The 25,258-nt window shown below is 40.2% G+C and overlaps 2 protein-coding genes across 2 annotated transcripts in view; both read right to left on the bottom strand.

Moving 5' to 3' along the window:
• LOC308102372 (uncharacterized protein) overlaps nucleotides 1-25,258 on the bottom strand; it is a 1,220,233-nt gene that overhangs the window by 764,374 nt on the left and 430,601 nt on the right. The window lies entirely within an intron of this gene.
• The window catches only part of LOC308102179 (NLR family CARD domain-containing protein 3-like), a gene marked incomplete at its 3' end in the record, with an annotated part of 64,254 nt that continues 42,286 nt past the window's right edge, over nucleotides 3,291-25,258 (bottom strand). Inside the window, exons 4-12 of the mRNA XM_080451779.1 lie at nucleotides 14,056-14,146; nucleotides 12,862-13,324; nucleotides 11,644-11,890; nucleotides 10,999-11,063; nucleotides 8,026-9,946; nucleotides 4,702-4,878; nucleotides 3,717-3,890; nucleotides 3,485-3,637; nucleotides 3,291-3,303 (exon numbers count right to left, since the gene is read on the bottom strand). Coding sequence (XP_080307905.1) covers nucleotides 3,291-3,303; nucleotides 3,485-3,637; nucleotides 3,717-3,890; nucleotides 4,702-4,878; nucleotides 8,026-9,946; nucleotides 10,999-11,063; nucleotides 11,644-11,890; nucleotides 12,862-13,180 — 3,069 coding nt within the window. The 5' untranslated portion in view covers nucleotides 13,181-13,324; nucleotides 14,056-14,146. The remainder of the gene's footprint in view (nucleotides 3,304-3,484; nucleotides 3,638-3,716; nucleotides 3,891-4,701; nucleotides 4,879-8,025; nucleotides 9,947-10,998; nucleotides 11,064-11,643; nucleotides 11,891-12,861; nucleotides 13,325-14,055; nucleotides 14,147-25,258) is intronic.

The following is a 25,258-nucleotide window of genomic DNA, read 5'->3' as shown; positions in this document are numbered from 1 at the left end:
GTTTTACTTGTTCTTTTAAAGTATTTTCTTTTTAAAATGTATTTTAAGTCTTGAACTTAATTTTTTCCTGTGAAGCACATTGAACTGCACTTGTTGTGTGAATTGTGCTTTATAAATAAAGCTTGACTGATTGATTGAATCAATGTCTAATTGTCTAACACAACGTCTCCACTACCTGACATTATTATTAGTATTGTTATTGTTAGTATTAGTATTAGTATTAGTATTAGTAAGTATTAGTATTGTTAGTTTTATTATTATGATTATGTACACTACAGTTTCTCCTAACATTATGTTGACCAGGCAGCCCGTCCGGCCCGGCTTGGAGGAGAGGGTTTAGACATGTGTTTAGATGTTACATTTATAAAGTGTATTTTCATTCTCCTACCATAGAATGATGAAATGATCTAAATGACTAATATATCTAATATACTAATAATACTAATATACTTTTAATATCTAAAAGTGTGATTTATTTTTTCAAAGACAGCTGATATGAAGAGGATGTAATTATAGTTTCTGTCTCGAGGTAAAATGAAAATAGCAGATCTACAAACTCACAACACATTGCATAGTGGTCCGTTGTGAACTTGTAGATCTGCTATTTTCATGCTATATTTTTTAACATTTCTGAAAAATCTTTGCATTTCTTTATCATGTCAAAATGTTTACTTTTGAATACTTAAGTATTTAACTCATTCACTGCCAAGGACGACTTTTTTCCCCAAAGGCCCTCCTGTGATTACCAACCATCAGGGGATAGATCATACTGGAGATAAATATTCTGTGAATACTTGAAAAGGTAAGACAATCGAAAAATCTCTGTCAGTGGCTGCACGCAGCCAGAAATAAGTCTGGCAGTGAAATAGTTAATACAGTATTTATATACAGATAAAGGGTTATAGTCTCCGCCCCTGTCCGTCCGTGTGTCCGTCAGTGTGTGTGTAGGTCTGTCTGTGAGCAGCTAATCTCCGGCACTGTTGGACCGATCAACAGGAAACTGTGCGCACATAGTCCATGGAGGCTACTGTCTCCTGGCTACTGCCAGGTGGTAGATTTATGCAAAACACTTTTTTAAATATTATTCCTACACATTTTGTCCAAACACATTACCTCTATAGTCATGTGATCCAAGACAGATCTGTTTGCTTTTTCATATTCCATCCTGATTGGCTTCTAAAGTTTTTAAACGTTTCTAAAGGAGTGCATTTTGAACAAAATGCCTGAAATCATGAACACAGCGTTAAATGCCGTGAAACATTGCTGGCCCACAATAAGCTACCTGCCCTGGTGGAGACCTGTGCTCTGAGGAGCACATTCTTCTAGTTTAAACAGTCTTTCTCTGTGTGTTAGACTATGGAGATGTCATTTATAAGAACACTGTTCCTTCTATCCTAAAGCTTTTAGATGCTGTTTATCATTCTGCTCTGGTGAACATGATGACTCATCACTGCATCCTGTATGACAGAGTGGGTTTTGAGTGGGACAGATTATTTACACAAAACAGTCCACCTCAATGCATTATGGTATGGTATAGAACTAGCCTGGTAAAGCCCCTCCCTCCGGAAAATCTAATTTCCATTTGATTTCAGGAAGGAGTCTGGCCTGAAGGCTTGTCTGGGCGTTTCTAGCCCGTTCACCAAATGGACGAGCCTATCAGCGTTGTCGCTCATCGTTCTGTGATTGACAGCGACAGTTGGCCAATCAGGTGGCGAGTTCGAGTGAGCCCGAATGGGACCGAGTGCAGCCGACAAAAATGGAACGAGCCGCAATTGTTTCTGTGGGCAGTTAAACTTTTTACTTTCGGTTTTAAAACACTCAAACTTATTTTTTGAGACACGGAATTTACTTTTAAGATATCATTTGGATAGAATTTAGTTGTTTAACTTCATACATGTGGTCAATTAATCAAGACAGAGCCTATTTAAAAAAAAAAATTTAGAGAACCGGCAGGGGCGGGCAGTGACACGCATGTATCCGAATAAGTCAACCTATTTTGGGCATGGCCGTCGCAAAAGTCCCGTTGCGTCACATTTGTCTGGAGCTGGTAAAAATGCACTGGCTGAAGTGGGACACTGCTGATTGGATGAAGGGGTTGTCAGTCAACGGTATTACTCCCGCCCAACTCCAGCCCACAGCCAAAATTGCAGAATGGGCGATCATGCCTAGCCTGGTAAACCCTCCCTCCGGAAATCTCATTTCCATTTGATTTCAGGAGTGAGTCTGGCCTGATCCCCCTTTCTGTAATATTGGCTGTGCTGGAGTTGGGCGGGAGTAATACCGTTGACTGACAACCCCTTCAGCCAATGATAATTTTTCCCCTTCAGCCAATCAGCAGTTCACCAGTCTAATGTGACGCAACGAGACTTTTGAGACGATCCATGCCCAAAATGGGTTGCCTTATTCGGATACATGGGTGTCACTGCCCGCCCCTACCGGTTCTCTACATTTTTATTTTTAAATAGGCTTTGTCATGATTAATTGACCACATATATGAAGTTAAACAACTAAATTCTATCCAAACGATATCTTATAAGTAAATTCCGTGCCTCAAAATAGAAGTTAGAGAGCTTTTTGAAGTAAAAAAATTGCGGAGAAAATAGCACACAAGAAAAAGATGGCTGCCGTTCGTGTTTTGGGCTCACTCGAACTCGCCACCTGATTGGCCAACGTAAGCTGTCAATCACAGAACAATGAGCGACGACGCTGATAGGCGCGGCCGTTTGGCATACACAGCCAATATTGCAGAGAGGCGGTTCATGCCAGACTCACTCCAGGAATCAAATAGAAATGAGATTTCCGGAGGGAGGGTTTACCAGGCTAGATCATGCCAGACTCACTCCTGAAATAAATTACAAATGAGATTTCCGGAGGGAGGGTTTACCAGGCTAGTATAGAACATGGATATTACCGCGATTGCCAATCATTATTTTACATACATGCATACATGCGCATATATATATATATATATATATATATATATATATATATATATATATATATATTATATTATATTATATTATAATATATTATATTATATATATATATATATATATATATATATATATATATATATATATATATATATATATATATATAATATATATTATATATTATATATATACTTGCTGTTATGCATTTTTTCATGATTTACATGATTGATTGAAGCTCTGAATTGCATGTCAGACATACTCTAGTGTGTCTAGAGTATTGCTGCGCTATTATCTCATTTTGGACAGATTTTAGTGACGTTCTCCTACTCTGCTGGAAAATCACGGGATGTGAGAGGACTATTTCATAATCCTGTGGGGTCACATATAAAGAAGGGATGGAAGGATGAGGATTGTTGTGGTGGACTTGCACATTGGACTTTATGGGTGAAGCATCCCCTCCCACCTGCACATTGGTTGGCCTGGTCAGCCAGTTAAACATTGTAAGGGAAACACTACACTAACCAACATGGACACAGTCCAAGTCTACTCACTTGAGAGTCTCCAGTGCAGCTGAGAGCTTCTTCAGACTAGAGTCTCCTATGTGGCTGAAGTTCAAGTCCAGCTGGTTCAGATGGGAGGGGTTGAAGGTCAGAGCTGAAGCCAGAGAAGAACAGCCTTCCTCTGTGACCCCACAGCCTGACAACCTGCAGAGAAATACATATTTAACAAACTGCTGTTGATGTTCAAGTAGAGATCCACACAGAGAGAAAACACATGATTTACCTCAGGATCTGCAGTCTACAATGTGGACTCTTCAGTGCAGCAGAGAGCTGGTCCAGTTGTGATTTCTGCAGACTGATGAAACTGAGATCCAATTCTCTCAAATGGGAAAGATTAGAGCTGAGAGCTGAGGCCAGGACTTCACATCCTGTCTGTGTGATGTTACAGCCAGCAAGTCTGTAATTACAGATTATATATCTGGATTGATTATCAGAGTTTTGGAGTAGGGACCCAATAGATGGAAAGAGGAGGCAGACAGGAATAATGCAAATTAAATCATCTTAATCCTCCAACAGGCAGGCAGCAGCAAGTCAATACCAGATCAGCAGACAGACAGACAGACAGACAGACAGGCCTGGTAAATTAGCAGGTATAAACCAGTAGATGGTAATCAAATAAAGTATTTTTTTAAAGAAAGCACACATTCTTGGGAAGAGCAATGAAAGCTATTTGGAAAAAGAATAGTAATACTAGCAGAATAATCTACTGTATAGTGCGTGCGTGTGTGCGTGCGTGTGTACTATTATGACTTCAGGAGACTTGACCAACATAAAAAGATAAAGTTTATTTCTTCTCTGTTTCTAGACATGACACAGGGTAAAGTATTTATGTATCTAGTCAGTGTGGGTTACCATGATATCAACCTTATTGACAAAATGAAATAGACAGAAGAGACTGCTGGTGCTGGTGGGCTGAGGAACCAGTAAACCTTCCAGTCTGTGTTAACACCAGTTTGACACTCAATGATTGTGTAACTGGACCTGATAATTCTATAGCAGCTATGATGGATCACATGTTGTAGTTACTGTACCGTATCATTGTGAGAGTGCAGACTAGCCAACACAAACTCGGGCCAAACTCAGACCGTATCATGATTATACTCATTGTGGGATACCATGATGTGAACTTTATTCACTCTTCTTATTATAATCAAACAATAAATAATAAAACAGAACTAATCAAAATAATGCTGGTTAATTAATCTGACCGTAGTATCTCCAGTCTACAATGTGGACTCTTCAATCCAGCAGAGATGAGCTCCATGCATGAATCATCCTTCATGTCATTATAGCTGAGGTCCAATTCTCTCAGATGTGAAGGATTAGAGCTGAGAGCTGAAGCCACAATCTCATAATCTGGCTTTTTGAGTCGACAGCCAACAAATCTGTAAATATAGAATATGTAAAATCAAAGATCAACAACACAGATTAGATTGAGTTCATGTTCAAGGAAATTAACTAAGAAAATGTCTATCTAGTTAACCAGATATTAACAGGTCATAAAAGGGAACCAGAAAACATAGAAGTGAAAGACATATATAATCTGTATACTATAGTGTGTAATGCATGAATGCATTATGAACTATAAACTAATTCAGTAATTTGATTAGATTTTTTAACTTTTTGCTTCTTCTCCTACAGATTGTGTCCAAATCTCACACAAATTGGTACACATGATCTCTGGACCCATGAGACTAAAAACGCATCAGAATGTTGACAGTCCATACCGTTCGCCCATAATTGGCCTTCAAAGTTAGTGGGAGGGGCCAGAAATCATGAACAAAACGTCAACACGTTGAATCACATGTTGAGGGTTGTGTACTTAACGCAGAGCCAAAAGCATTTGCACACAAAAATGTAACCGTTTGTTGCAAAAACATGTTTCGAACACAGATTTTCACCTGCAATAAAGGTATCTATCTATCTATCTATCTATCTATCTATCTATCTATCTATCTATCCATCTATCCATCTATCTATCTATCTATCTATCCATCTATCCATCTATCCATCTATCCATCCAAAACATGATGCTTAGGTTGATCAATCACCTCCAGATTAATTACGCATGATCTCAAGAGTGATGTGACAATGTGATTGGCTTGTAAAACTAGTGGGAGGGGCCTATTTCTTAAAAAAACAAAACACCATTAATCAAGAACACAAGATCTGATCAACACCACATTTGAAAATCATGTTGCATGTCCTCCAACACTATTTATCCCAGAGGATTCCTAAGGTCCTGATGGTCACAACCCACGGCCTGCGTCGGGGCAACCACACTTGCAATTTCCCGATATAGCAACTTTCTAGTTTTCTTCTATGGTTATATTTTGGAAAGGTAGACACTGCTCACAGTACTGAGAGGCTTTGGAGTATTGTTTTTAGAGTTTATTAACAGATTGTTTTAGAGTTTATTAACAGATTGTTTTAGAGTTTATTAACAGATTGTTATATAGTTTTGCTGTCGACCTCCCTTTGCTTCAATTCATATTTTTTTTAATTTAAATTATTAATATATATATATATATTATTTTATTTTTTGGGGGGGGGTACTTTTGTACTCAGGTCAGGAACACTCATAGCTTTTATACTACAGTGAGTATTGTTATTGTGTGCCTCGATAATGGTTATTTTAAGTGCATACGAGCAACCCAATGGAACAGCCTTGAAACTCTAATTTGAGGACGTTTATTACTAACACAGCTCTGGTTACTGGAAAAGGTTCCAGTATAATTCAGTAAATGTATTTAATTTAACAGAATTTGACTTAGGCTTCATGTGCAATGTATGGTTCATGTGATAAATATTATATATTAATTGTTAACATTAGAATTATTTATATATTGTACATGAATGTCACCCTGTGATCGGACATGTTGTTCAGTGTAAAAGGACCAGAATGGAAATAAGTCCTGGACATTATTGTGTCTCCTCCTCGGATGGTTATAACTGTACTGTTATTGCTTTTCAAATAAACTAAACTAAATTAAACTCATTGTTTATAAGGCCATCCTCTGTACACCCCTTCACTAATGGGATGGTCCATTTCTCAGGTGCATTTTAGGGTCAAGGTCACTTGGCCTTTGGTGTTTCCTAATATTTTTTGTGGATTAATTAAACAGAACTCACAACCTTTTATTGATGTTTACTTAAATCTCCTTGCCATCAACATGAGTGTTTCTGACGTCAGCCTACGTCAAGACGTATAGACTAAGTGGGCGGGCAGTAACTCTCTGAAACCTTTTGGGATAATGTCGGCCGTTCCTCGGACTGCGATTCGACTTTGCGTAAACCTTTGTATGTGCGTGTGTGTGAGTTCTATTACACATTCAAGTTATATTAAATGTGAAATCGGTAGTAGTTTGGATTCATTTTGGATATTTGGAAGTTGTCAATGTTGAATTAAACACTTTACCTGCCAATCACGAGTATAACCGTTGATGAAAAATACACCCGTTTACTGCCATAAAACTGCCATCCACGAGTATAACCGTTTTTCAATAAAAATTTTTTTTTTTGTTGCCTTTTTTTTTTTTTCAATTTATCCACACAGAACCAGAGATATCACGATCCAAAGATTTCTAGCTCCATTCACTCCTTAGTTAACTTATTACTTTAAAATCCTGTATCTCGGCTCCTGTGTAAAAAAAAATTAAACACTGGCACTGGGGGAAGTAAAATAAAAAAAAACCTCTGGCAGGGAATGTGTTAAGAGCATGCTAAAATGCGCTGTTTGTGTATGTGTGTGTGTGTGTGTGTGTGTGTGTGTGTGTGTGTGTGTGTGTGTGTGTACGTATGTTTGCGTTTAGGCCTACTTTCTGAATTTAGACATGCACAGATTGTTTTTTCGTCTGGTGGAAATAGACAAAATATGTGTAGAAATGTTGTTAATATGTTTTGTCTCAAATGAATGAAGCCAGATTTATACTCTGATGGTGAAGTTTGCCGACAAGAACAGATTTACAAGCAGACATTGTGTCGCATAATTTGCTTGCATCTATTTTCAGCAAGGGACCCCGTCTTATAAATTAAGCATTATTTAGCTTCAACGTCTAATTTATACTCTGAAGTACAATGGTACTATTACTTCCCGACGAGAGCAGACCTACAAGCAAAGAACGTGTCGGGATGAGAATATTTAAGGTGTTTTTATTTTTTTAGTTTTAGTTATAGAGGGCAATTATAATGTATGGAAGGCTTATCAGCCAGGGATGCTTTTAATAGGACTAGCCTTTATTCACACACACACACGCCTTTATTCTCACACACACACACACACACACACACACACACACACACACACACACACACACACACACACACACACACACACACACACACACACACACACACACACACACACACACACACACACACACACACACACACACACACACACACACACGTCAATATTTGAGACCTGATTAATATCGGATATTTTACGTTAACCATCATTTCTACTTATAGTGTTAGGTGTGATGGTAGATTGATTCTCTTCTAATGGGTTTTCTATTCACATGACTACTAACCGAGCCTTTCTGCTGTTCCTCACAGCTGGGATCAGTCTGGATCTCCCCCACAATGCTGATGTGTTGTATTTCTCCACGTCCAACTCATCCAGAACCTCCTCTGACATCAGCAGCATGAAGGCCAGAGCTGAACACTGGGACTCAGACAGTCTTGTCTTTGATCTGTCCCCTGACTCCAGGTACTGTTGGATCTCCTGATGCAGCGAGTGGTCGTTCATCTCCATCAGACAGTGGAAGATGTTGATGCATCTGTCAGGAGAGAACCTTCGATCATTCATCTTCTTCAGGTTGTCAATGGCTCTCTGAATGCTCTCTGGACTGCTCTCTGTCTGACCCAGCAGGCCTCCTAACAGACTCTGGTTGGACTCCAGTGAGAGGCCATGAAGGAAGCGGACAAAGAGGTCCAGGTGACCATTCTCACTCTTGAGGGCTTTTTCCATGACTCTGTACAGGAAGTCATCCAAGGTCATTTCTTTTTCTTTGTCTTTTTCTTTTCCTCCCAGGAATGTCTTCAGTACCTTCATGTTCTTCTGTGTGAAACAGTGGAACAGGTAGACTGTAGCAAGGAACTCCTGGATGCTCAGATGAACAAAGCAGTAGACCTTTTTCTGGAAGAGCACACTCTCTTCTGTGAAGATCTCTGTGCACACTCCTGAGTACAGCGAGGCTTCTTTCACATCAAGACCACACTCTTCCAGGTCTTCTTGGTAGAAAATGATGCTACCTTTCTCCAGATGTTCAAACGCCAGCCTGCCCAGCTTCAGAAAAAACACACTGTCAGTCTCCATGAGCTGCTGTTGATTCAGCTCATGTGTCTCATCAAACTTCAGCCACTTCCTCTTTGTCTGAACCATCACAAAGTAGCAGTACATCTCAGTCATGGTCTTGGGCAGCTGTCCTTTCTCGTCTCTCCTCAAAATGTCACGGAGAACGGTGGCAGCCATTGAACAGAAGACTGGGATTTCACACATGATGTGGAGGTTCTTTGATGTCTTCAAGTGTGAGACGATTCTGCTGGCCATCTTCTCATCACTGAATCTCTTCCTAAAGTACTCCTCCTTCTTGGCATCAGTGAACCCTTTCACCTCCATAAACATATTAACAAACTCAGAAGGGATCTGTTTGGCTGCAGCAGGGCGGGTGGTTATCCAGATGTGAGCACAGCGAAGCAGTTTCCCTTTCAAGAGGTTTACTAGAAGCTCTTCCAGTGGGACGGATCGGGAGAAGTCATCAGAGCAGTCATGGTTAGACTTAGGCTTAGTCTCAAAGTGCAGCGGAATGATGCTTTCATCTAAGCCATCAAATACAAACAGAAGTTTGAAGAGGCTGTTGTCATAATTTGGGGTTCCTGACTTCTGCAGCTTGGTGAAGATGTCATTAAGAGCTTCCTCTGGGATGCATTTGGTTGCATCGATGCATTCATGAATTAGCTGTGCCAAACTAAACCTTCGTCCCTGCAGCAAATTTAGGTGGCGGAATTGGAACACAAATGTGAGGTGAGGATGTTGATGTTTTTTCTTTGCCCAGTCAGAGACAAACTTGTGTACGAGAAAGGTTTTTCCAACTCCTGCAATACCAATGGACATCACTGTTCTGATGCGTTTGTTTTTTCCAGAGGGGTGTTTAAAGATGTCACTGAGTTGGATCTCCTGTCCTGCTTTCTTCATCACCATTTCACTCTGCGGGATGTCCTGCCATGCTTTCTTCCTCTCCATCTGTCTGACCTCATGCTCACAGCTGATCTCTTTGTTGTCCACATATATGATGCTAACATGTGTGTAGCAATCTTCAAAATCGTCCTTATCTGTCCGTTGGACTGACCCTTCAGGTAAACATGTGAACGGGTCCTCAACATTTGTTTGGAGCTGGTTTTGGTAGAATTCAATAAGCTTTGTATCCTCTGGTGTTTTCACCAGCAAATCTGTAATAATGAAACATGTAACACTTGAATCTAAATGTGAAATCTACAATTCTATTGCTGATAAAAAGACATGAAAAAAAGCCTATTTTACCTAATGTACTCTTTTTTTTAATAGTGTGAATAACTAAAACAAACTTTAACCGTTCAAATGTAACACATCAAGCCCTGGAAAGCCTATATATGTTGTTATACCTTTAAAACCGAGAAAGCATTTATGTCATGTTAAAAAAGTGGTGTTTTAAAAAGTTATTTTCAGAAAACTTAGGTTAGGATTTGGAAGGCTTTTAAAAAATCGCCTCATATCAGGTCTAAACGGGTTAAAGGACATTTATGTGCTTTTCAATCAATATGATGTTAATGTTATTGAAACGTTATTGTGTTAAATGACTGACATGGAAACTATTTGAATGGAATTGACAGTAAGTAACTCTTATAGATCTAATCCTAAATTAAAGTAACTGTAGTAGATCTAATCCTAAATTAAAGTAACTGTAGTAGATCTAATCCTAAATTAAAGTAACTGTAGTAGATCTAAACCTAAATTAAAGTAACTCTTATAGATCTAATCCTAAATTAAAGTAACTGTAGTAGATCTAAACCTAAATTAAAGTAACTCTTATAGATCTAATCCTAAATTAAAGTAACTGTAGTAGATCTAAACCTAAATTAAAGTAACTCTTATAGATCTAAACCTAAATTAAAGTAACTGCAGTAGATCTAATCCTAAATTAAAGTAACTGCAGTAGATCTAATCCTAAATTAAAGTAACTGCAGTAGATCTAATCCTAAATTATAGTAACTGTAGTAGATCTAATCCTAAATTAAAGTAACTGTAGTAGATCTAAACCTAAATTAAAGTAACTCTTATAGATCTAATCCTAAATTAAAGTAACTGTAGTAGATCTAATCCTAAATTAAAGTAACTGTAGTAGATCTAATCCTAAATTAAAGTAACTGTAGTAGATCTAAACCTAAATTAAAGTAACTGTAGTAGATCTAATCCTAAATTAAAAGTCTCCATTTAGATTCAATAAACTTTAGACAACACTCACCTGAGACAGATGATGATGCAGCTGCTCTTTCAGGTTGTGTTGAATGAGAAGGCTGAGCATCCCTGCTGTGAAATGTAAGAAGATTGTCATACTAACTCTATATAAATCTATCACTACTATATAAATAATATACATCTACCATTACATACCACTACCACTACATGTCTACCACTATATATACACACACACACACACACACACACACACACACACACACACACACACACACACACACACACACACACACACACACACACAATATGCATATACCAATACTATGGCCTTATAGCACCAAACATCTGTCAGTAAATTAATTAACTTATTCAAAGATAAAGTAACTTGATTATCCATTAGAATTCAATGTAAATGTGCATTTTGGCACTCTGGCATACAGTAGTATGCAGTATACAGATAATGAACAAAGTGAGCATGACTGTATTAGAGAAGACAAAATCTCCAGAAGAGAAAGAAGTTTTGTTTGCACCACAACAATAAAAACATACAAATTACTACATATCTTAGACATGAAGAGGATACATGATAATGATTCATATTAACAATGAAAGCATCATGGCCTGAAAAGGTACCTTCTAATCTCTTCTAAAAATGCAAAGTTTGGACTGAATGTAAATGAAAATGACTTACAGATCTTCAAGGAGAGGCTTCTCATGTTCCTCAAGACCTTTGTAGAACATGTCTTTGGCTTTGCTGGAGTTCAGGAGGGGATAGAGTTCCCTCATCTTCTCCTGAGTGGTGGACTTAGACCTCACATTACTGTAGCCCTCTTGGGTGATGACACCCTCAGCACGGAGCAGATCTAGGATGGGAGCCACCATCTGCACTTTCTGAATCAGGACAGGCTGGTGTTGGTCGACAAACTGTTGATTTGAAACTAAGAGGAATAAAAATGTAGTTGTTGGTGAAACATTGATTTCTTATGATCAGCTTATAACACTGTATAATGATATGCTATGATGCTTTATAACAAGAAGCATAACATGTTATAAAGCATTTAATCATAGAATTCCGGTTGCTGACTATCCTCATTACAAACGACTGATGCTGTCCACACGTTGCCCCAAACGTCCTAGACTCTTCTCTCTTCTCTAAAACACTCTGGACAACGCTCCACACGTCCTAGACTCTTCTCTCTTCTCTAAAACACTCTGGACAACGCTCCACATGTCCTAGATTCTCCTCTCTTCTCTAAAACACCTTGGACAACGCTCCACACGTCCTAGACTCTTCTCTCTTCTTTAAAACACCCTGGACAACGCTCCACACGTCCTAGACTCTTCTCTCTTCTCTAAAACACCCTGGACAACGCTCCACACGTCCTAGACTCTTCTCTCTTCTCTAAAACACCCTGGACAACGCTCCACACGTCCTAGACTCTTCTCCCTTCCCTAAAACACCCTGTACAACGCTCCACACGTCCTAGACTCTTCTCTCTTCTCTAAAACACTCTGGACAACGCTCCACACGTCCTAGACTCTTCTCTCTTCTCTAAAACACCCTGGACAACGCTCCACACGTCCTAGACTCTTCTCTCTTCTCTAAAACACCCTGGACAACGCTCCACACGTCCTAGACTCTTCTCCCTTCCCTAAAACACCCTGTACAACGCTCCATACGTCCTAGACTCTTCTCTCTTCTCTAAAACACCCTGAACAACGCTCCATACGTCCTAGACTCTTCTCTCTCCTCTAAAACACTCTGGACAACGCTCCACACGTCCTAGACTCTTCTCTCTTCTCTAAAACACCCTGGACAACGCTCCACACGTCCTAGACTACATAAAATCACACACCCTTGTGGGTTGGGTAATTAGCTGACAGAGGCCGTGCAGATCACAAAACCTACCAGGACCAGGGTTGAGCTCAATGTCTCCTGAAAGCAGTAGATACAGGAAGATCATACACCTTCGATCCATACGACCATTCGGGGGTTTATTCTTGCGATCCGGGTTTGAGGTCAACGTGGAGTATATCGCCGCAGCACCAAAACCAAGATGTTTCCGCTCCGTACCGGTGTGCAGGTAGAAATCGTTATGGGATTCCTGCTTTTCAAGTACATTTTTCTCCATCTCCATCTGGTGTAAATTCCGTGGAGAATTAAGGTACGAATCCGTAATCCACAGGAGGACGAGAAGAAAATGTGGGAAAATCTTGCGACCGCCCATGTTGACGCCGGATGTCTGTCAGTGGTCCTGGTCGGTGGACGTGGAACTTTGATTGTTGAATTTAAGTCAGTGTTTCTATTGGCTGGTCAGATGAAGTGGTGATAATCAAATTGTTTCTATTGGCTGGTCAGATGAAGAGGTGAGCTGGGGGGAGACAGAGACATGGTCAAACTGAATGTCTGCACATAAACAACAACTGATCATGTCTGCATGTCACTATATCATTAGATCATCATTGATCATGTCTAAATGTCACTACATCATTAGATCATCATTGATCATGTCTACATGTCACTACATCATTAGATCATCAGTGATCATGTCTACATGTCACTACATCATTAGATCATCATTGATCATGTCTAAATGTCACTACATCATTAGATCATCATTGATCATGTCTACATGTCACTACATCATTAGATCATCATTGATCATGTCTACATGTCACTACATCATTAGATCATCATTGATCATGTCTACATGTCACTACATCATTAGATCATCATTGATCATGTCTGCATGTCACTACATCATTAGATCATCATTGATCATGTATACATGTCACTACATCATTAGATCATCATTGATCATGTATACATGTCACTACATCATTAGATCATCATTGATCATGTATACATGTCACTACATCATTAGATCATCATTGATCATGTCTGCATGTCACTACATCATTAGATCATCATTGATCATGTCGACATGTCACTACATCATTAGATCATCATTGATCATGTCTACATGTCACTACATCATTAGATCATCATTGATCATGTCTACATGTCACTACATCATTAGATCATTGATCATGTCACTACATCATTAGAAGACAATGTGAGGGTTGTGCCCCGGTAGCTCACCTGGTAGAGAACGTACCACAGCTGGCCGTGGTTCAAATCCCACCCCAGGCTCCTTGCTGCAGGGAATCCTCTCTGTCTCTGCTCTTTGTCACTGTTAAAATAAAGCAGAAAATACCAAAAGATTATCTTTAGAAAGACAATATTATGAAAGAATATTACTGCTAGTAGTAGTTGAAGTCAAATCAATCAAATCATTAACGCAGCGTCCTATTGCCAAGAAACTTTGCAAAAACATCCCCACTAAGCCAAGGAAGACATTCCACTCAACATTTTCCAAAATGGCCTCATGGTGGCGCTATAACACGTTTTGGCCTATAGCTCTTTAACACTTGAGTGACCGCAGTCAGACCATCCCCTACACAGTCTAACTTCAGATAAAAATTACGTTTTTTTCTTGCTATTCCATTGGCCACTGTCTCCCCTCTGAGCTCCAGACAAGCTGACACCTTCTCCCGCACACAGCGGGAGAAGGTGGGGGGGGGGTACCATTGTCTTTTCAAATATCTATTAACATTTTAATCCCACTCAGCTTACATGTTGGCTACAGTGACTATGTTTCATTTGGTTTAGACTACAGGCAGAAAAATAATAATATAGGCTAAGTGGGAACATTAATGTGTAACTTGGAATGGTAACTGCAGATCCTGTATGTAAAATATTTATGACAAAAACATATAAAACAGCGCGATCGCTTCAGCGGTACATGGATAGCCTATATGAATGATTATGGCCAAAAAATGATTCACTGGTAGCGTAAACAATATGTACTTAAAGCCGTACCTGGAAAGTTAAAAAATAACGTCACTACCGTTTCTCTTAGCCAGTGGAGCTTTAGTTACCATGAGCTCTGTCAAATCCTATAATGCCATAAAAACAGCGTGATATTCCTTTTTGTTACTAGCGGTAGTTCCGGGACAAACAGGAAACCGGTGCATTTCCGTTTCCGTTTTCCGGCCAGATGACGTCATTTTCACGGGAAAGACGCCCCTGTCCACTTTCAATAGAAAATATGTTTATAAAAGGCTTTTGGGGGTGAAATTCATGGAATGGGTGTTGTGAAACATTTGCCACTCACAAAAGATATACAATTTAACTAGTTTAAACAAAAAAGTTACCTAGTATAACTTTAAGTTACACAGATTCACTTTTCAAGTTAAATGTATGCTGCTGTCTGAAGCCCTGTGCCCAGACGCGCATGAAGTCCATGACGCATCACCGTCACAGACAGACCTACTAAACAGGTCCAACAGCCACGTCCGCATACTTCACAGATGATTAGTGTTGCCAGATTGTGAGAGAAATAAGCAGCCATGTCTATGAAAACAAGCCCAAAACAAGCGACTAATAGGCCACATGACCTACAGTATATACATACATATATATATAGAGAGAGAAAATAGCCGATCTACAAGCTCACAACATGTCTTCATAGAAAGACTTCATAGAAAAACAAGCCCAAAGTCGCTTATAATAAGCAGACATGGCAACACTGCCTGTCGTGTGTGTGTGTGAGAGAGAGAGACATACTATCAAGATAATCCACTTCAAAACCAGTTAGGCTGACCGATTAGACCAGTGGCGTCAGTTCAGCAAAAGCCAAGGTATGGCGTTTAGGGGCATTTTTTTTTGTGGCTATTTGGGTCGGGTGTCATGTTAACCACATATTAAAATCTGCTGGTTTGCTCTTCTTAACAAAACAAAAATAAACTCCCAATGAATTCATGGATTCATTTTTAAAAGTACTTTTTTTCCCCTTTTCCCTGGAGCCAGGGTATGGCAGCTGCAATACTCTGCCATACCCAATAATACTAATACTTTGCCATACCCAATAATACTAATACTCTGCCATACCCAATAATACTAATACTCTGCCATACCCAATAATACTAATACTCTGCCATACCCAATAATACTAATACTCTGCCATACCCAATAATATTAATACTCTGCCATACCCAATAATACTAATACTCTGCCATACCCAATAATACTAATACTCTGCCATACCCAATAATACTAATACTCTGCCATACCCAATAATACTAATACTCTGCCATACCCAATAATACTAATACTCTGCCATACCCAATAATATTAATACTCTGCCATACCCAATAATACTAATACTCTGCCATACCCAATAATACTAATACTCTGCCATACCCAATAATACTAATACTCTGCCATACCCAATAATACTAATACTCTGCCATACCCAATAATACTAATACTCTCCAATAGTACTAATACTCTGCCATACCCAATAATACTAATACTCTGCCATACCCAATAATACTAATACTCTGCCATGCCCAATAATACTAATACTCTGCCATACCCAATAATACTAATAAATCACTGGCAAGGTCAGCAGACGATGTGTTTATCTGGCAGTGAATGAGTTAACCATAGGGTTGGGTTAACCATAGGGTTGGGTTAACCATAGGGTTGGGTTAACCATAGGGTTGCCACCTGTCCCTTAAAATACGGAATCGTCCCGTAATTGGAAACTAAAAGTCGCGTCCCGTATTGAACTGATACGGGACGCTGTCTGTCTCTCTGCTGTGTTACTGTCTGTCTCTCTGCTGTGTTACTGTCTGTCTCTCTGCTGTGTTACTGTCCTGTCTCTCTGCTGTGTTACTGTCTGTCTCTCTGCTGTGTTACTGTCCTGTCTCTCTGCTGTGTTACTGTCCTGTCTCTCTGCTGTGTTACTGTCCTGTCTCTCTGCTGTGTTACTGTCTGTCTCTCTGCTGTGTTACTGTCTGTCTCTCTGCTGTGTTACTGTCTGTCTCTCTGCTGTGTTACTGTCTGTCTCTCTGCTGTGTTACTGTCTGTCTCTCTGCTGTGTTACTGTCCTGTCTCTCTGCTGTGTTACTGTCTGTCTCTCTGCTGTGTTACTGTCCTGTCTCTCTGCTGTGTTACTGTCTGTCTCTCTGCTGTGTTACTGTCCTGTCTATCTGCTGTGTTACTGTCTGTCTCTCTAATGTGTTACTGTCCTGTCTCTCTAATGTGTTACTGTCTGTCTCTCTGCTGTGTTACTGTCCTGTCTCTCTGCTGTGTTACTGTCCTGTCTCTCTGCTGTGTTACTGTCTGTCTCTCTGCTGTGTTACTGTCTGTCTCTCTGCTGTGTTACTGTCCTGTCTCTCTGCTGTGTTACTGTCTGTCTCTCTGCTGTGTTACTGTCCTGTCTCTCTGCTGTGTTACTGTCCTGTCTCTCTGCTGTGTTACTGTCCTGTCTCTCTGCTGTGTTACTCTCTGTCTCTCTGCTGTGTTACTGTCCTGTCTCTCTGCTGTGTTACTGTCTGTCTCTCTGCTGTGTTACTGGGAGAGTGGGAGCTCAGTGAGTCAGTGTTGCCAAGTATAGTGAGAGAAATGAGCCAGCCGACCTATAAAAACAAGCCAAACACAAGCCAAATTTTGTCCAAAAGTTGCGGGAAATAAACAGACTTGGCAACGCTGGCTATGATTCCATTGTCTGGGAGTATGCTCAGCAGCTCATTGGCTCATTACTCATAACACGACCAATGAGAGTAAGCGCTTTCACGTTGCTAAGATACGTTCTGTGCAGCCGTGCTTTACAGCGTCAGTGGAGATGTTTGGAGATGTTTACAAAGCAAACTGTAAACTTTGTAAAGTATCTCGGCGTATGTTTTCTGTGGCGCATGGTGGACTGGCTGACATCAGACAGCATGCCTCAGGAGAACAACATTCCAAAAATATAAGAACCCAAAGGACCCAAGCACAAGTGTCACAGTTCTTCATGACTGAAACATCTCCTGAGATCGATTCGGTATGGTATATTACATCTTATTTATCTGGTTGTGTTTTTAACAAGATGTCAGTATTTCTATTTACCTGCCCTGGCAGCCTACATATTGGCTGATGTGGGCATAGTCTAGGCCATTTCAGTAGACTAATGGTTGATTGTTTATTAATGTTGAGTTTTTAAAGTCTAATAAATAAACATGTATTTAATATATATTAATCAATATAATTAAATAGTGTGCCCATTTAAATAACAACTCTTATGTTGTTGTTATGCTCATCTGGAAAACGGAATTCTTCATTATAGATTATAACAGCTAATAAATTCATAAATAATATCATTCATAAATACATAAATGCATTTAAATACTTAAATACAAATACATAAATAATATAATTCATAAATGCATAAATAAATACTTTTAATTTTCCTTTTTTTAAATGTATATAAGTTTCATAGATTGCTATGCATTTCAGGAGTTTGGGGGGCTGGCTCCCCCAAAATAATTAAATAACATAACCCTAAAACGGAAATAAAGTAACAAAAAACACAAAAAATAAGTTTCATAATCCGCCCAAAACCCGAACATTTTCGCTCATGCATGTGTCCTGTATTTCCATTTCTGAAAGGTGGCAACCCTAGTTAACCACACACAGTGTCATGAGATCATACTGACATTCATTGTCAGTATGATGTCTTTACTTTAGTTGTGTTGAAACTTTAACAAGAGGAAATGAAACTGATGGACCTAACACACACGTGCGAGCGCACACGCATACACACACACACACACACACACACACACACACACACTTTGTGAAACGGACCCAGCTCATCAGGAACAATCAGGCGTCGGATAACCTGATTGGATGCCTGATCTGTCAGTCAACATCTTGACAGCTAGCTCCGCCTCTGTTAGCGTTATCAACCTGAGTTCAACGTGTGTGTGTGTGTGTGTGTGTGTGTGTGTGTGTGTGTGTGTGTGTGTGTGTGTGTGTGTGTGTGTGTGTGTGTGTGTGTGTGTAGCTCTTTCAGTCTCTAGCTCATGGGTCTTCAACAGGGGTCCGGACCCCTAGGAGTTACTACAGGGGGTCCGCCAAATCTGTATGTGAAAGGAACAGTGGTTTTTACATTAACCACTTGAACCCTAGCATCCCTATTATGGGGGAACATTCACCATAAATAGCAGATCTACAAGCTCACAACATGAGGAGGAAAGCATGCAAGGCACCAACCTAGCTTGACCTAACTCAACCGCAAGGCAATGCAGAGGGTTGTGCGGACGGCCGAACGCATCAGCGGGTGTGATCCCCCCCCCCCCATCCAAGCCCTGTACGACAAACGCTGTGTCAGCAAAGCACGAGGAATCATCAAAGATCAAAACCATCCCAACCACAGACTGTTTGAGATGTTGCCGCATGGAAAACGCCTACGCAGTCTCAAAGCTACTAGCTATAGACTGCAAAAAAAGTTATTTCAACGTACTATCAGGTACATGAACGATCTGACAAGAACCAGAATGAACCAGGGCAAAGGGAAATACTAAGCTGCCCCTCCCCCGCCCAACCATCCATCCTTTTCTTGCACTATTATGCCTGAACAGCCCCTACTGTACCTAATCTGCTGTATATAGTATAGAATATACTGTACCTAATATGCTGTATATAGAATATACTGTACCTAATCTGCTGTATATAGAATATACTGTACCTAATCTGCTGTATATAGAATATACTGTACCTAATCTGCTGTATATAGAATATACTGTACCTAATCTGCTGTATATAGAATATAGAATATACTGTGAAGTTGTTTAGACAACGTTAGGTGACAGCTACTGAAGAACAAAATGGTGGAGGTGTAATTACAACATACCAAGTTCTTTCTTTTTATGCACATGTACATTTGATTTGATGCTCTTTTTATTCTCTGTTTGCTCTCTCTTTCATTAAATCTTTTTACGTTGTCTATCATTATTCTATTGTTATTACTTCTATTGTCTATACGTTATTACCAAAATAAGTTTGACTCTCATGTACCTGTACACAAGATGTAACAATAAAGTACAACCTTGAACGTTTTTACATCCAGGATGATTTAATTTGTGAAACGGCTCTCAGCTCTTGCCCTTTAATTAAAGCTGCAATCTGGAACTCATTTGAATTAATAAAACTTTATTAAGTTTACAATCAGGCGTCAGAGAACCTGATTGGATGCCTGATCTGTCAGTCAACAACTTGACACCTCCACACACACACACACACACACACACACACACACACACACACACACACACACACACACACACACACACACACACACACACACACACATCAACAGGGGGTCCGGGACCCCTAGTGGGTCCTCAGCGTTACTACAGGGGGTCCGCCAAAACTATGTGATAGGAACAGGTTTTTTAGACGGGTGACGAAGTCGGCCCGTCTCTACACACAGCTTTGAGGCATTTGGCCTTAGCCCCGCCCCCTATAAAACATTTGGGGAGTGCACGCCCACAATTCAACGTCAGAGACAGCGAGAGAGAGAGAACTGCATTTCAAGCCCAGGCATTGACATAGACAGACGCAGGTCAGGCAGAGATGCGAACAGCCTTTTTGCATGTAGTTGAAGGCAAGGGGGCGGGGTGGCGGGTGGGGAGAGAGCCTGGCGACGCAAGCTATGTTAGTGCACTGAGTGGCAGTTGTTAGAGTTAGGATTAGTGTTTAACACCGGGATTCCCGGGATGCGGGAATCCCGGGAATTCCGAGGTTATTTACCTTCCCGGGAACTGACTTCGGTTCCCGGGATCCCGGTGTTTTCTTTTTCTTGTTAGAAATGAATACTAATTAGTAGAAAGGCCTATCTACAGCGCGGAGGAATTACTATTATAATTAGCCAAGTTACTTGCTGCGTTGCCGACCAGGGCAGGGTCCCATCGTCCCGTTGTGAACCAATATGTACGCACTGAATGTAACAGTAATGAACAAAATAAAACACAAGTGGCCGTGATGCCCCCTATGCCTGCCCTGCGCACGCTGATTTCACCGTTTCCTCTGCTGTCAATACGGTAGACACCAGTTGACTAGTTGAGATTCAACATCAAGTGAAACGCTGCATAAACATAGCCTGGTAAACCCCCCTCCCTCCGGAAATCTCAACAAAATGTGTGTCGCAAGCTTCTTCCATTTGACAGTCAGGTTAGCATAAACAGTGGGTAGGTTTGATTTCGAGCCTATATTCCAGCTTAAAATGCGCACAAGCCAAGCAATGCTTTTGATAGAGAGAGAGGAGAGACTGGAGAGCTGGAGAGAGATAGCCTCGCGTGGCCAGACAATATCACACGACACACTGCGTGGATATTAGTCTGGTCCCTATCAACGATAGATTTTTTTCCAAGGGGCGGTTACAAAAAGATCCAAACGGACTCTATTGGTTAGACCTAAACCAATCAGAGCAGTGCTTCCTTGTACGAACAAATCAGAGCAGTGCTTCCTTGTACGTCATTGCTCCAAATAAGGTGATAAGCCCGCCCACATTTGGATACTGGGCCCTGATTGGTCCACCACAACCTCTGCGGGAGAGAAATAAATTCTCTATGGAGGGGGGCCAGACCTAATCTGCCGAGAGAGAGAGAAAGTATTAGACCGATGTGGTCCGATATTTTATCATCATTAATGAACTCTATCTACACTTGCATTTTAGAACGTTCAAACTACCATTTTACTAGAACTACCCAGTAGAACAAGTGAACTGCACAACAGCTGTCTGTCTCATTGATTGTCAGTGGCAGCGCATGCATGTGCACATCAAAATCACACTATAAAACCCGACATTTGATCAACAACAAAATATAGATTAATCAATTTGACAACATACAGCCAACATCCCAAAATTGAGTCTTAATATCCAGCAAGTAGCCTAATATAAATTAATAACTGCAAACAAATTACAAGTTTAGGCTATCAATATCCTACAAAAGTAGAGATAAGCTGTGACCTCGCCAGCGCTCTGATGGACAATACATAAATAATCCTTTTGCAAACAACATCCGTTCTGTTCTCTTGTCAACAATGATACAAATGGAACGTTGATTTCAGCAGCTAGAATGTGTTTGACATTGTTTGAGTGCGTTTTGGGTGCACAGCACAGCTCCTCGTTTAAGTTAATTGTCTTCACTTGCTGCTGTGCTGCTGCGCAACAGGGCAGATCTCCGCCAGGCCAGGTGGCCCTACCCAGGCCCATGAAATTCATAGGCAGGCATAGTAGCAAATTAGAATGAAATCTGCTCAAACTGACTCATATACTGATACAGAACCATATATAGACTATATATTGTCGCTGTCGTGTGGAAAAACTGTTCCTTTTAAAAATGTAAAATGGTGAAAATAGCCAATCTACAAGCTATAATTATTCATAATGTATTGATTTAAAAAATCAACTTAAGTCATTATTAGTGCAAGTTCATAGGTGGACACAATAGGGACATTTGGGCACCTCAATGTAAAATTGGCTATTTAAGTATCTACATATAAATGCATTTGAGTGGGCACTTTATTTTATTTTTTTAACCTTTAATGGGAATTCCCGGGAAGCCCGGGAAAAGGTACACTAGTTAGGATGTCACATTCTAATACAGCCCGAATACCCAATGTCAGCACCGGCCTCAGTGGCGCACCTCGCTAATCATTAGACCCACTTTAAACCCACTTCCACCCGCTTGGCACAATACTTTTTCAAACAACCGCAGACTACTTTTTTCGCCGATAAAGTGTAGTTTTGGACCATGACGGAGGCGCGCCGTGCCCTGTGCTTCATACTGTAACGCCGTTATTTTTTTCAGTCATAGTACTCTAACGCATTATTTTTTTAATTCAGTTACAGTTACCGTTACTACATGGTGCGTTACTCCGTTATTTTTTATATAGTATTTATATATACAGCGAGGCGAACAGTGACTGAGAATTGTACTTAAGTACATTTACTCAAGTACTGTAATTATTTACTTTACACCAGTCTGTGTCACATGCAGCGACGCGCTGTGAGCGGCTTTGCAGGCTCTCTCTCTCTCTCGCTCGCTCTTTCTTTCTCTTTCTCTTAAAGGGAAACTTCGCCGATTTTGCTGCCCATAGCGTCAAATTACGTTTTCCGCAGCTCTCACCTTATGTCCGCACTACATGACTGCAGGTGACTACAGGTGTAGTTCAGATCCAAACCAACCCCCCATAGCTCAAAGTACCGGCCCCGAAGGTGTCACCGTAACATTGTTCAACCTTCTTTCCCCACTCGACCACTCCCATTAGCTACCTCACATGTACTAACCTCGCATCACCAGTCTTTCCACCTCGGAGGGAACATGTACTATCATGGCGTCTGCAAACATATCAGAGTTATACTTTAGTACCCGGACCCACACGCAGCTATGCGGACAGTGTGGAGCAACAACCCGTCTGGGATTTTTCCTAGTGGAACTGACAGAATGTACACGGACCGTGGACGCTTGTCTCTCGAGTAAGTAAACATGCTGTAAAGTTGCCACCATCACTATAATCTCATGTTGTATCCCTCGGGTAGACTAAACTAGCTTGTGGAGCCGTGGCGTGAACGGAACGTTTGTTATTGTTGAGTTTGCCTGTAGCCACGGAACCCCATGTATTTTTTTTTGGGAACATGACTGTCATGGCGGAACTTCAACCTGGTTTTGGCACTTTCTCCATTCACAACCCTTTCATCTACATAAACGTTCATATTTCAAATATAAAGTTCTTACCCCGTGGCCACAGATGTTACAATTGGAATCGGATGGGTCTAAGTACCCGTATCTTCCGTATTTTTCAATAAAAAAACATTTAAATCCGAATGGTGGCCATTTTCTCTTAGATGTATAATGTATCAGAGTGCAATATACATCCCAACCGATAGGGTCGCGTAATTGAAAGCATAAGGAGAAAATGGCCACCGTTTGGATTAAAATGCTTTTTATTAAACAATACGGAAGATGCTGGTACTTAGACCCACCTGATTCAAATTGTAACATCCGTGGCATGAGGTCAGCACTTTATATTTGAAATATGAACGTTTATGTAGATGTAAGGTCTGTACATGTAGAAATTGCAAACACCAGGTTGACGCTCCGCCATGACTGACATGTTTCAGAGCTACTCAGTACATGACGACGCAGGTCCCGAAAATAGCAGATCACAACGCGTTGCGGACTCGACACTTTGTGAGCTTGTAGGTATGCTATTTTTGGTGCGCATGCAACTAAGAATAAATTAGGTATCACGTCGGATGATATCCATGTAAACTAAATCTAATCTAATGTGTTCTTTCCAATGACAGGACAGAAAGTTGTCATCAGCCTGCAAAAATGAAGGAACTGCAGATGAAGACCTGGGACACTACAGCCATATTTTTTTCTTCTAAATAAAACGGTTACATTTACACACTGCTTGCTCTACTCATTGGTATATTCTACATTGTGTAAGCATTTATAATGACAAAATGTATTTACACCCAATTCTATAAGGGTTCTTTTGAACTGTTTCATGATAGGAGATGGTCTTTCATTTGGCAGAATGGTACATAATTACATGACTGTAAGCATTACAGATATAATAGTTCTGTTAGTATTTACTTCTACGTGTAATCATAATTTTTCTGGGGACCCCAGCACATTGGATTCAACTTTACTAGTCTTAGATACAATAGGCTATAGTAAAATCTAATATTATCCATATACACCAATTGAAAGCATGAAACGGTCTCATTTGAAAAAAAGAGAAGAAAAAAAACGATTACACTGTGTATGACAAGAGTATTTGAACATTAGCATGTCATTCTAAAGTAATGCCCATGTTTTCTATAAGTTTAGTCCAAAGAATATAACTGGAAATGACAGTGAAACATTATGCTCTCAGAGATAAGGAGTCACACATGACATGAGTATGAAATGTTTTGTTTTATTATTATATTGTTGTTGACTATGCTGCATCTCCATGGATGTCCCGACTCCCAAGTAGAAGATGGACGTCACGTCACCAGCACCGGACTGTCTACATGGTGGGATGGAATGTAGAAAAAAAAATTGATGCACACGCGTGCGCGCACACAGACACACACGTTTAGTGTTACTATGCTAATTTATACATGATATATTTAGTTTACTATAATATACAATCAAATCAATACAGAACACAATACAACAGCAGCCAAGACTATAGTTTCACCTTGCTGGCGCAACAAAGACATGGTGATGATGATACCGACATCCTGGTATATAGCAAACTTGCAATGGGTAGGCCTACTGGTCCAATTGTACTGGTTCAACAGAGGCAGATTTCACGTGGTCCAAGAAAGAACATGGCTTCGATGTCGTGTTTTGTGATCCAAAGGTAGACAAAAAAGTCGGAAAAGTTGTAACATTCATCATTCTAAAGCATT

The sequence above is a fragment of the Gymnoscopelus braueri genome, assembly GCF_963280865.1.
Source record: "Gymnoscopelus braueri genome assembly, chromosome: 15".
NCBI lineage: Eukaryota > Metazoa > Chordata > Actinopteri > Myctophiformes > Myctophidae > Gymnoscopelus > Gymnoscopelus braueri.
This window is presented reverse-complemented; position numbering and strand designations above follow the sequence as displayed.